Source organism: Tachyglossus aculeatus, chromosome 8 (genome assembly GCF_015852505.1).
Source record: "Tachyglossus aculeatus isolate mTacAcu1 chromosome 8, mTacAcu1.pri, whole genome shotgun sequence".
Classification (NCBI taxonomy): domain Eukaryota; kingdom Metazoa; phylum Chordata; class Mammalia; order Monotremata; family Tachyglossidae; genus Tachyglossus; species Tachyglossus aculeatus.
The window spans coordinates 3393530-3404863 of NC_052073.1; the positions used below are offsets into that span (position 1 = coordinate 3393530).

The window sequence follows — 11334 nt, forward strand, 5'->3', positions numbered from 1 at the left end:
TGCCAGCATGACGCAGATGGGAGAGGGAGTAGAGGCAATGAGAGTTTACTTGAGGAAGCCCTCTTGAAGAAGACATGATTTTAATAAGGCGTAGAAAGTGAGGAGAGTCATCATCTTTAGGATATGAAGTGAGAGGGAGTTCCCGACCAGAGGGAGGAAAAGGGCGAGGGGTCGGCAGGGAGACAGACAAGATGGAGGTACAGTGAGTACTTTGACATTAGAAGAGCAAAGTGTGCTCTCTAGGTTGTAGAAGGAAATTAGGTAAGGTAGGAGGGGGCAAGATGATTTAAGGCCAGTGATGAGGAGTTTCTGTTTGATGAGGAGGTGGATGGGCAACCACCTGAGGTTTTTGAGAAGTGGGGAGACACAGACTGAACAGTAGAAGAATGATCTGGGCAGCAGAGAGAAGTGTGGACTGGAGTGAATAGAGCCCAAAGGCAGGGAGGTCAGCGAGGAGGCTGCTGCAGTAGTCGTCAGGTAGGGCCGCACTTCATTTTTTGTGTGTGTGACTTTTAATGCTTTAGGTCAAAGGCGATCCCTCCAAGAAGGAGTTGAAGAAAGAAAGCGATGAGAAGTCAGGCTCGGGCAGAAGTTCTGGAGACAAAAAGAATGCCGCAAATGATAAAGCGAACAAGTAAGAACTCATTTCTGCCTCCTCAACTTGCTGTCGAACTCGGCGAGCAACTTTTTCTGAACGTAATTCACATCTGGTTTTCTTTGGGATGGGGTGTCAGGACCCAAGCATCTGTCAAAAAAGAAGAAAAAAAATCAGAAAAGTCAGAGAAGAAAGAAAACAAAGATGCCAAGAAAATCGAAGGCAAAGACGAGAAGAGTGACAATGGATCGAGCGGCCCCAGTCAAGAGATGGTGAAAAAAAGCGAAGAGAAAAAGCGAGCAAGTAAGCAAAGAGCGTTGTTCTCCCCTTTCCCTTCCTTTCTCTAAGCTCTCCCTCCGTCTCCCACTCGTTTTACTGTCCGCTCAACCCCGAGTTCTCGCGGACATCAAGAGGTGTCTTAGGTTTGTGGAGGTAATAGGCTCGAGATGATCTGTCAGCCAGGTTAGCCAGGCCATTCATCCTTCCCGCCCGCCTTGAGAGCCGCCCTCTCTTTCTCTGATGGCGGTGTTTCTCTTACTGCAGGCTCTGGGCCCTCTCTGCCAGGATTATTGCTCTGTAGGGATGGGGTACTTGATTGAGGAGGAGATGGGTCTCGCGGGGTGCCAAACTCTGGAATGAAATTGGACAGGTTCGGATATTTGGGAGAGGAAGTCTCCCTTTTTAAAATAGCGAGAATTTCTCTTCGATCTGGGAAGGAAGCAGTCCCTGAGCAGGCAACCTTCCGTTCGGGGCCTTCTTTGCATGTCTGGTCTGGTGAGCCGAGCTGAGCTGGCCAGATGCTTTTCCCAGGGTCCTTTTTTGGGGTGGGCTACCTCTGGATATAGGAGAGGTGAACTTTGCTTTTGTTTCCGGAAAAAGTCATCCTTATTTCATCTCCATGATTTGTTTCTTAGATGCAAAGAGCCCAGGACAGATGGTGGTACTAGATCAGACTAAAGGCGATCATCCGAGGACCCTGAGAAGGGGGCGATTTGACAAAGTGAGTCTGACAGTCAACTCTTGGGTCTCATGGTGACGATAAGCCGGCGGTCTTCACGTGTATCCTTGCCTGGCGGCCCAGCCAGCCAGCGGCTTGGAACAGCCTCAAACGGCTGGTTTTTGAGGGCTGCCCGCGATGGCCCAGAGGGACTTGAGGAGCAGCGGCCGATACGTTTCTCCCCGTTGAAGGGCGATTTTGAATTCTGTCTCTAGGCCCAGATGATAAGGAACAAGGAGCGGGCTAGCCAAGATAAAAAAAAGGAAAAGGACAGAGACTACCGAACCCGGAAGGACATCCTCCCTTTTGAGAAAATGAAGGAACAGAGGATGCGGGAGCACCTGGTGCGTCTGGATAGAATCCGGCGGGCGGTGGAACTGCGCAGGTAGGCGAGCTGCGTCGGGATGATAATAATTATTCTTGTAATTAATATTATTATTATAGTATTACGTCGATCAGTCCATCAATGGTATTTGAGCCCTTACTGTGTGCAGAGCACTGTACCAAGCGCTTGGGAAATTACAGTGTAACAGAGTTGATAGATATGTTCCCTGCCCACAATGACCTTACAGTCTAGAGGGTTAAGCACTATTCAAAGTGCTCAGGTAGAGCCAAGGTAATCAGGTCAGACATGCTCCCAGTTTCACATGGGGCTCACAGTCAAATCGAGGGCATTGGGGGGGCAGGACAGGTCTCGAATCACCATTTTCCAGATGAGAGAACTGAGAGAGACACCAAGAAGTGAAATGACTTGCCGAAGGTCACACGGCAGGCAAGGGGCAGAGCTGGGATTAGAACCCAGACCCCTGATTCCCAAGCCTAGGGTCTTTCTATGGGGCCACGCTACTTTCCAGGAAGTCTGAGGGAAAGACAGGATGAAGGGTAACGTCCTGTCCTGGCCTGTGGCGGGACCTGGCCGTGAACCCCAGTTTGTTGTTTGGGATCTCCCTCAGAGAGGCGCAGAGTCAATCTAATGGAGAGAGAGAGAAATGCCCGAAGGGGTCTTTGTGTGAATTCCGTAACGACTAATAGGGGAGGGTTGTGAAAGTAATCAAAAAATAGCGGTATTTGGGAAGCACTTATCCTGTACCAGTGTTAAGAGCTGCAGTGGATACAATCCTCCAGACAGGGCCGTGGGCAGAGAACGCGTCTACCAACTCCGCATGGCAGTAAAGCTTCCAGTAAATCCCCCTGGTGAAGATACAATGAAATGGGGAGCAGTCCCAGTTGTCTGAATTGTCCAAATGCCTTGATTTTGTTAGACGAAGAGAGATGGTGGAGAGAGAGCAGCGGGAGCGGGAGCGGGAACGCATCCGATTGATGCGAGAGCGGGAAGAACGGGAACGCTTGCAGCGGGAGAGAGAGCGCTTGGAGATTGAAAGGCAAAAACTGGAGAGAGAGAGGATGGAACGGGAACGTTTGGAAAGGGAGCGCATTCGGATCGAACAGGTTAGTGGCCATCGTGGTCAGCGCTCGCTTGGTGCAGAGCACTGTAGTAAGCGCTGGGAGAGCATAACCAGGTGGGAGATAGATGTGGTCCCTGACCCTCGGGGGGGTTGCTCACGATCTGAGAATCTAAGGCTCGGTCGGGCGCTGCCCCTGTTGTCGGGGCCCCGAAACCTGTTCTGCCCACGGTGGAGTGAGGGGCCCCGGGAAGGGGTGAGTCCTCCTGCACTACCCCGGTGAGCTAGCCTAAGGGCCTGGGTTGAGGGTCCCCGGCCCTCGTCTCCGTCACTGACTCGGAGCAGCTGACGTGTCGCTTGGATTCTCATCGGCAGATTGCCCGGCCGCACGGCCAGGAGGGCGCGGTGCCCTTCTCCCTCCAATTCAGAAAGCAGGGGAAAGGCTTTTCCTTCTACCTGCCCCGGCTGGGTCTCCCACAGTCAGGTCATCATCATCAATCGTATTTATTGAGCGCTTACTATGTGCAGAGCACTGTACTAAGCACTTGGGAAGTACAAATTGGCAACATATAGAGACAGTCCCTATCCAGCAGTGGGCTCACAGTCTCACAGTCAGATACGTGGACTCGGACTGAAGCCTCGCTCTTCCTGGGAAAGTGGCTGGCCGGCCTCTACTACAGCTCCTTCTCTCATCAAGTGAAGGCACGCCACCTCCCCCCCCCCCCCCAAGTCAAGGGTGTGATCTCAGCCGGGTTAAGAGTCCTTGTGTTTGTTCCAGGCCTCGTTCTTAGCCTTGGGGCAGTGGAGGAAAGTGCCTGTCCACCTTTCCCCTTCTCTAGCCCCGCACCCCGGCGAGGGCCCCAACACTAGCCTCAGACCGCCGATGGAAATACTCGCTTTTATATCACACTTTATCCCCAAAGCGCTCGTATCTTTTCTTATCTCACTGTGGTCTTCATGACATTGGGTGACATAGGAAGAGACGGACATTACCGTCCCCATTTTGCAGATGAGAAAATAGGGGCGTCGAACAGTTTGGTGACGTGCCTAGGGTCGGTCGCGCAGGAGGCCAGAGGAATGACTTGGCTTTCCAGGTGCAGGTTAGCATCCTGCTGAGCCAAGTTCGTACCGAAAATAATAATGACAGCGATGGTGTTTGGTAATGATTCACCCGCATCAAGCTCTGTACTAAGCACTGGGACAGATGCAGGATAATCTGGCCCATCAGAGTCCCTGTCCCACATGGGGCTCAGTCTGAGAGAACAGGCATTGAATTCCCCCCTTTTACAGATGAGGAAACTGAGACCCGGAGAAGTGAAGTGACTTGCCCCAGATCAAACAGCAGGCAGGTGGTGGAGCCAGGATTGGAACCCATTGTCTGTCCGCTAGGCCACGCTGCCTTGCCAGGGCCCCATTCTTCTCGCACTTCCATCTTGCTTAGTGATGACCAGAATCGTAATTCCCACGTGTCCCCCGGCCTCTCTCCTCTCAAAGGAACGTCGGAAGGAAGCCGAGCGCATCGCCCGGGAGCGGGAAGAGCTCCGAAGGCAGCAGCAGCAGCTCCGCTACGAACAGGAGAAAAGGAACTCTCTGAAGCGACCACGTGACGTGGACCACAGGTACTTGGTCTCCGTCCTCCCTGCCTCCGCTCCGCGGGAATCGGCCCCCTGGACCCTCTCCCGGCCTCCGGCTCGGTCTTCCTCTGCCTCCGTAAAAAGAACAACGGACGTTTTTCACGGACGAGACCACCGTGGCCTAGAAACTCCATCAGGTCATTCGTAGCCGAATGTCTTGTGATGTAAAAACAGACAAACCAAAAATTCGTGATCGTCCCGTTCTTTGCCCCCTGAAAATCGGTGGCGTGAGCCGGATGTTATTCTTGTGCCTCCTCGGAAGCACCCCACGTACTTTTTCTTAGTGAGGTACGTTTCTTGTACAGGCGAGATGACCCTTATTGGAGCGAGAACAAGAAGATGTCTCTGGACACGGACGCCCGGTTTAGCCACGGGTCCGAGTACAGCCGCCAGCAGAACAGGTTCAATGACTTTGACCACAGGGAGAGGGGCCGTTATCCCGACAGTTCGTCAGTTCAGTCGTCATCGTTTGAAAGGTAGGCTCACGGCCCAGAGCTCCGCCTTCCCCTAGCTCAGTCTCGCTTCCTGAACGGCGGCTGAACTCGGCCACTTAACGGGACTCCGCTTTCATAGGCGCGTGCGCGCGCCTCAGTTTGAGTCACACCGCGAGATTAGGTATGGGGGCACCGACGAGTTTCCCGGCTCTGGCCCCTCGGGGTTCGGATCGAAGCGGCTGGCCTGTTACGCCCCCCCGGGCAAACCAGACGGAAAGTCGCAGGGGGTTGGTGTCCGGTGCGAATCCAGCCGAGGTCGAGCTGCTCCCTCCCCCCACCGCGATCCCACGACACGCCGAGAAGTACGGGTTTTGGGGAGGGCCCACAGAAAGCCCGGCGGGCTTGTGAAGAGACCGTGTCCGTCGGACGACCCGACCCTGGAGGCTTCACCTCTCCGGCCACGGGGGTGTACAGGGTGAAGAAGAGGAGGCGGCGGCGGCCCGACGGGGCCACGGAGGCGGCCAGCGAGGACGAAGCTCAAGGTCTCTCTGACCTTTTCACTCGTCCACAGGCGGGAGCGCTTCGTCGGTCAAGGGGACGGGAAGAAGGCCCGGCCGACGGCGCGCAGAGAAGACCCGGCCTTCGACAGGTACCCCAAAGGTTTTGCCGACTCCAGAAGAAACGAGCCCCCGCCGCCAAGAAACGAGCTCCGGGACCCCGACCGGCGAGAGGTCCGAGGAGACCGAGACGAGAGGAGGACGGTGATCCTCCACGACCGGCCGGACCTCCCTCACGGCCGGCACCCCAGGGAGGCGGGGCCCAATCCCCCCCGGCAGGCCAGCTGGAAGAGCGACGGTGCCCTGAGCACCGAGAAGCGTGACGCGAGGTACCCTCCCGGGGGCCGGGCCGAGTCGGCGGCTGGGGTGGGCCGGGCCCGGGCCCCGCGGGCCGCCCGTCTTGACCCGTGTGGGTTTCCTCGCAGGGGCGAGAGGCCGGAGAGGTCGGGCAGAGAAGTGTCCGGACACACCGTGAGAGGCATGCCCCCCGGCGGCCGGAGCAGCGCCTCGGGGTACGGAGGCCGAGAGGGGGACCGGGGCGTCATGGGAGAGAGGGACCGAGGCGTGCTGGGCGACAGAGGCAGCGGCGGACAGGTGAGTTTCCTCGGTGGCCGAGGCCAGACACTTGGGTGACCAGAGTTCTGCGGCTTTCGGCGCTGATGCACCTGCAAACCACCAGGAGACAGGGTGGCCTGGTGTGAAGGGTGCGAGTCCCTGCCAAAAGACACCCCCCCCCCGGGTCCTAGTTACGGTGTTGCCACTTGCTGGCTGGCTCACCTCCAGCACGTCATTCCGCCTCGTCGAGCCTCAGTTTCCACCTCTGTGAAATGGGACAGTGACCCCTCTCTCCGTCTGTCCCTCCCCGCAGATGTTATGAGGACCCAGCCAAAGCTCCACGGGGGCTCTTTCCTCCACCCGGGGAGGTGTGCTGTGCCCCGACCGACTGTAGCGGGGTTTCCCTCCCTCCTTTCTTCAGAGAGGGGGATGTACGTAGAGGAGGGCCTACCTGTGTTCTCTGGTTCTTTTCCGTTCTCTGAAATGGGACCCATTGGAAGCGCGGCCATATAGGATAGCAAAATGGCCCAGACCCGCTCCCGCCAACCCCTGAGCCCACCTCCACCCCTCCGCCCCATCATCTGTCAGCCATCGGGGTTCTTGCCGGCATCCCCCCGCCCTCCTTTGCACCTCCCCGGGCGATGGCGCAGACGGTCTTTCCGCCGTCCAACCTCTCGGGGTTCTCCCTGGACTCCCGCGACAGGCGATCGATCCAGCCTTCTCTTTCCCGGCTTTCCCTCCCTGGGCCCACTTCCCATTCCTCTGTGTTTCTCTCGCTGCTTTTTCCCGCGCTCTCCCCGGCGTCTTCAGTCCACGCTCCCCTCCGGGGGACCGGGAACCCAGGTTGGAGAGGGTCCCGCCCCCTCCCCTCCTCGCCACCGCCGTCGGGTGCCTCATCTGGTGGAAGGGAAGGAGGAAGGGTGCTTTGCGTGTCGTTGTGGTAGCCGGGCCCCGGTAGCACCCTGCTGACCTCACTGGCATTTACTTGTGTGGGAATCCAGTGGTCTGGAGAGGTCTGTCTCCTTCTCCGGGGGCCACTCCCACGCACAAGGAAGACCTCTGCTTCTGAGCCCGCTTCTTCCCAAAACCAAAGCGCACGTCGCCCAAACTCGGTGCCAAAAACGAGTCCTCTGTTCCTCTGACGTCTTCCTTCTGGCCGGGGAGCTCGTCCCCGAGAGAGTCGGGCAGCTGGACACCCCCTCCCCTCGTCCCTCCCTCGCCTTCCTCCAGGCTCAGATGGAGGCTAGGCTCCCCGAGCCTTGGGTACTAACTGGTCCGGGGGGGGGGACCAGCCCCCTTGCCGCCGGCTGCCGGCCCGTCAGCCGTCGATGTCCTCCGGGAAGAGCCGGGCCCCCGCCTCTCGAATCGACCTCCCGCCGGCCCCCGCCTCAGCCCAGCACGGTAAACGGGGCCGCCTCAGCTCCCCGTGTCCTGCTCCCAGCCCCGCGGCTCCAAGTCCCGCTCAGCGGCCCCACGCCGGGCTCTCGGCCCCTCGCCTCCGGACGCTGTGGGAAGTCGTCACGCCAGTCACCGGGAGAGCCGACGAGGAGTTTTCCATGTGCTCTCTCTCTCCAGCATTATTCCGAAGACCGGCACGTGGTCGAGCGCCACGGCCGGGAACCGAGCGGCCCTCGGAAGGAGTGGCACGGCCCCGGTTCCCAAGGCAGTGGGTATCACGACACCAGGAGGATGGGAGACGGCCGGGGAGGCGGCAGCGGCGGCGGCGGCGGCGGCGGCGGCGGCGGCATCATGTCCCAGCACACCAGGTAAAGACCGGCAGAGGCGTCGGAGGAGTTCGCCCCTTCGGGGACGGGAGCGCCCGTGCGGCCACCTCCGTTCCTTCCCCCGAGCGGCCCTGGGATGGAGGAGGAGAAAACTAGCCCAGTCCACCAGCGTTCTGGCCCCCCACCCTCCCCGGGGCCGACGGCCACGAGGCGAGCTCTGAGACGACCAGGAGCCTAGCTAAGTGCGAGGCCCCGGCTTCTGAGGGAAACGAGCGACCGGGGCCTGAAGCCGGCCCGGCTCCCCCGCCTCTGTGCCGGAGGGAGAAGAGCACAGATCCCTGGCCTCCATTCCGCCACCCCCGCCCCCCAGCCCCAGGTTCTCTGGGCGGATCGAGGCGCAGGCGCCGGCCCTGGAGCGGGTTCCTCACCGTCCTCCCTAATGGGCTCGCGGCCCCACAGCAAAAGCGTCCGCCGGCCGGGGTTCCGGCGGGCAGCCAGTGGCTCGTTGTTGAAACCACGCTTCTCGGGGCCTCGGTCCCCGGAGGCGGCCCTCCCCCGTCACTCCCTCCGACCCCCTCCTCCCGTCCACCCCACTTTCCCTCGCCCACCCCTACCTCCACGCACGCACGCACGCAAGGATGCAGCCCTGCGGGGCCTCCAGTCGGCTAGCTTAGTCTCCGGGCCCTCCTCTCTGACTCCATTTTTGTTCCAACCTGTTTCCAGTAACTCGTCACCAATTAATAGAATCGTTCAGATCACGGGCAACTCCATGCCGCGGGGCAGCGGCTCTGGATTTAAGCCATTTAAGGGCGGACCGCCACGGCGATTCTGAGCAGAGCAGCGCTGCCCGACCCCCGGGCTTCAAGATAATTTATTGACATCAATTGTAAACTTCTACCTGACGCGCAACCAAGGAGGACAACCGATTTGGCTTGGGGGAATCCAGCCCAGCTCCCGTTTCCTTTCTGTCGTTTCACTCATTTTAATGTGATTCCTTTTCCTCTCATTTTTCGCGGAGGAGGCCTTTTATAGTTCTCTGGTCATTTCGGAGCGTTTTGTGGATCCTGGAACCTTTTTTTTTTTTTTTTTTAAATCCCCCTCACCCCTGCAGCACTAGAGCCCCGTTTGAAAACGGCTGACACTACTGGAAACGAAAGAATCGGTTTCGAACACCGGGTGGGTAGTTCTGCAGCCGTGGAAGAGTAGTTTTAATTTACCAGCCTTAGCTCTGAGGGGTCGGGCCTGAGCATCATCAGCCCCTCCACCCAAGCACACACTGAGGGACCTCCGTTTGGTAGGTCGGACAAGCTGGGACATCTCCGCTGCCTAATTTGTAGAGCCCAAGATTGTTCTTTGCATTTCTGAGTATTATGTAACCTATTTTTGCAGAAGGTACTGTTACATTAAGTGCATCTCCGTGTATTCTGGCAAAAAAAAAAATCAAAAAAACCCCACCCACCCACCCCCCAAAAAAATTCCCAAATGTATCCTTTTTGAAATAAACCTTCATATTATGTATAGTTGCTAATAAGCGTTTAGAACCTTTTTGTCTGTGAAAATGAGCTTAGAGTGGTGCTGCAGGATAGTGAGGGGCACCCCCGGGCCACAGGCCCGTGTCGGGGACGTTGGTAGGCTGAGCGTGGCCGGTTGGCGCTTCTGTGGGAAGTCAGCGGCGAGGCCGATCCCGTCTTCCGGGCTGGGAGAGACGGGGGTGCCCGGCCCGGCCCCAAACCAGCCCGCCGAGGCCTGGATTAAAAACAAGTTTAGAGTCATCGAGGCGGCTGGAGGCATGTGGAATTCTTCAAGTTGAGTTTCTCCACGTCATCACCGGAGCGAGGCCTCGGCCGGGCATGCATCCGACCGCTGGATCAAGACGACCGAGAAGCGTCCTGCCTCCGACCCGCGGGGCTTTGGAGAGGACCCTGTCCGTCAGTAGCACCCACCAGAGAATCCAGATCTGAGGCGTCGTGGGGTCAGCTCCCAGGCTTTGTATCCACCTTAAGTGGGCAGTGATGGCTCCAGGTGGGAGTGGACGGCAGCTCCAACTTGATGTCAATTGGGACCGTCGCCGAGGACGGGGTCCGGGCGCCGGCGGCCAGTGGATCCAACCCCTGGGGCCGGCTCTTGTCGGAAGGGATCGGATGTGGCCAGTTTAATTGCGGGTGGCCCTTGGAGAGAGATGAAGCTTCTGGGGGGGCGTGAAGGCCCCCTCTTCCCCGTGGGCAGCTGGAGCTGAGGCACTTCCTTCGGAATCCCCGAGGCTCCTTCCAACTGTCATCGGGAGCAGGTATCCTGGCACCTAACCGGTCTCGGCACTCGAGGGCTCGAAATCTCCGGCCTCAGGCCAGCAAGGCCCGATGCCAGCCATGCAGGAGAAGGGCTGTACCTTCTGGAACGTCCTCTTCGCCCCCGGGCCTCCCACGTTGTCACCCAAGATTCGACCAATCCCACAAGCCTCTGCTGAGAGCCCCCACCCACACCCCTGGCATCCTCTGAAGTGGACTGCCATGCCAGGAGAAGGAAAGTCCTGCGCTAAAGAAAACGGGAGGCAGGGCTAGAATCCACGAATCGTGCTCCCCTCCCCACCGCCAAACGGGAACATCCCAGGGCTCGGCTGCTCTGGGGAAACACTCTCACTGGGGGAGGCATGGAGGTCCACGGGGGAGTCAGGAACCCTGACGGTCCGGGGGCTGAAGTCAAGGCCCAGAAGAGAGAAGCAAGCAAGGGGCTCAGCAGTGACGGTGGTTAATAGTTTGTCGCCTAGCAGAGGGCCAGGGCCGAGCGTTGCCCGTGCAGTGCCATGCTTAAGTCTGCAGGATCTTGCCGCCTTACCCCCGGCCCTCCACGCTTCCAGCTGGGCCCGTCCCTGGGAAGGGACCGCAGAATCACTGGCCCAAGGGAGGGGATCAAAGGAAGGTTGGGCCGATGGCCCCAGAGGGGAAACGAAACCCATCCCTGTCACCGTCCCGGGCTTAAGCGGGAAATCTGGGTGAGGAGCAGGTGCGGGAGAGCGGTCCTGAGGGAAGAGGAACATGACAAGAGCTCGGTCGGGGGAGATGGAGATCGACCGTAGTTCCTCGTTGACGATTCCTTCCCAAGAAGCGACGTGAATGTTCCCCTCTTCATCTCCAGACCTAAGTAAACATCAGGAGGGATGTCTTTTTCTAGCAGCGTGTGGCCACTCGGACGGGAAACAGAGAAACGGGCGGTGAGGCAAAGGGGTTGATGAGAGTCCCAGCGTGGGGAAGCCCGACCCCACAGCCGCGCTCACCACGTGAAGAAAGTCGGCGTCTTCTTGGTTTCTCAACTTGCCCTGGCTTCCTCCGCGGCCTGTGAAGGGAGTGGATGTGGGTCACCCTGAAGAACGGGCGTGGCTGGGCGGGCGGAGCGGCTGCCCTGGAAACGGAGGACGCAGGGCGGAGAGCACGGCTGCTG

General features: G+C 58.6%; 1 protein-coding gene across 1 annotated transcript in view; it reads left to right on the top strand.

The window, feature by feature from the left end:
• The window catches only part of SLTM (SAFB like transcription modulator), a 40075-nt gene extending 30719 nt beyond the window's left edge, over nucleotides 1-9356 (top strand). Inside the window, exons 11-21 of the mRNA XM_038749963.1 lie at nucleotides 525-634; nucleotides 735-898; nucleotides 1510-1595; nucleotides 1808-1977; nucleotides 2855-3041; nucleotides 4490-4614; nucleotides 4935-5105; nucleotides 5635-5949; nucleotides 6046-6214; nucleotides 7751-7941; nucleotides 8623-9356. Of these exons, the coding sequence (XP_038605891.1) occupies nucleotides 525-634; nucleotides 735-898; nucleotides 1510-1595; nucleotides 1808-1977; nucleotides 2855-3041; nucleotides 4490-4614; nucleotides 4935-5105; nucleotides 5635-5949; nucleotides 6046-6214; nucleotides 7751-7941; nucleotides 8623-8731 (1797 nt within the window). The 3' untranslated portion in view covers nucleotides 8732-9356. The remainder of the gene's footprint in view (nucleotides 1-524; nucleotides 635-734; nucleotides 899-1509; nucleotides 1596-1807; nucleotides 1978-2854; nucleotides 3042-4489; nucleotides 4615-4934; nucleotides 5106-5634; nucleotides 5950-6045; nucleotides 6215-7750; nucleotides 7942-8622) is intronic.
• The last annotated feature ends 1978 nt before the right edge of the window (nucleotides 9357-11334 follow it).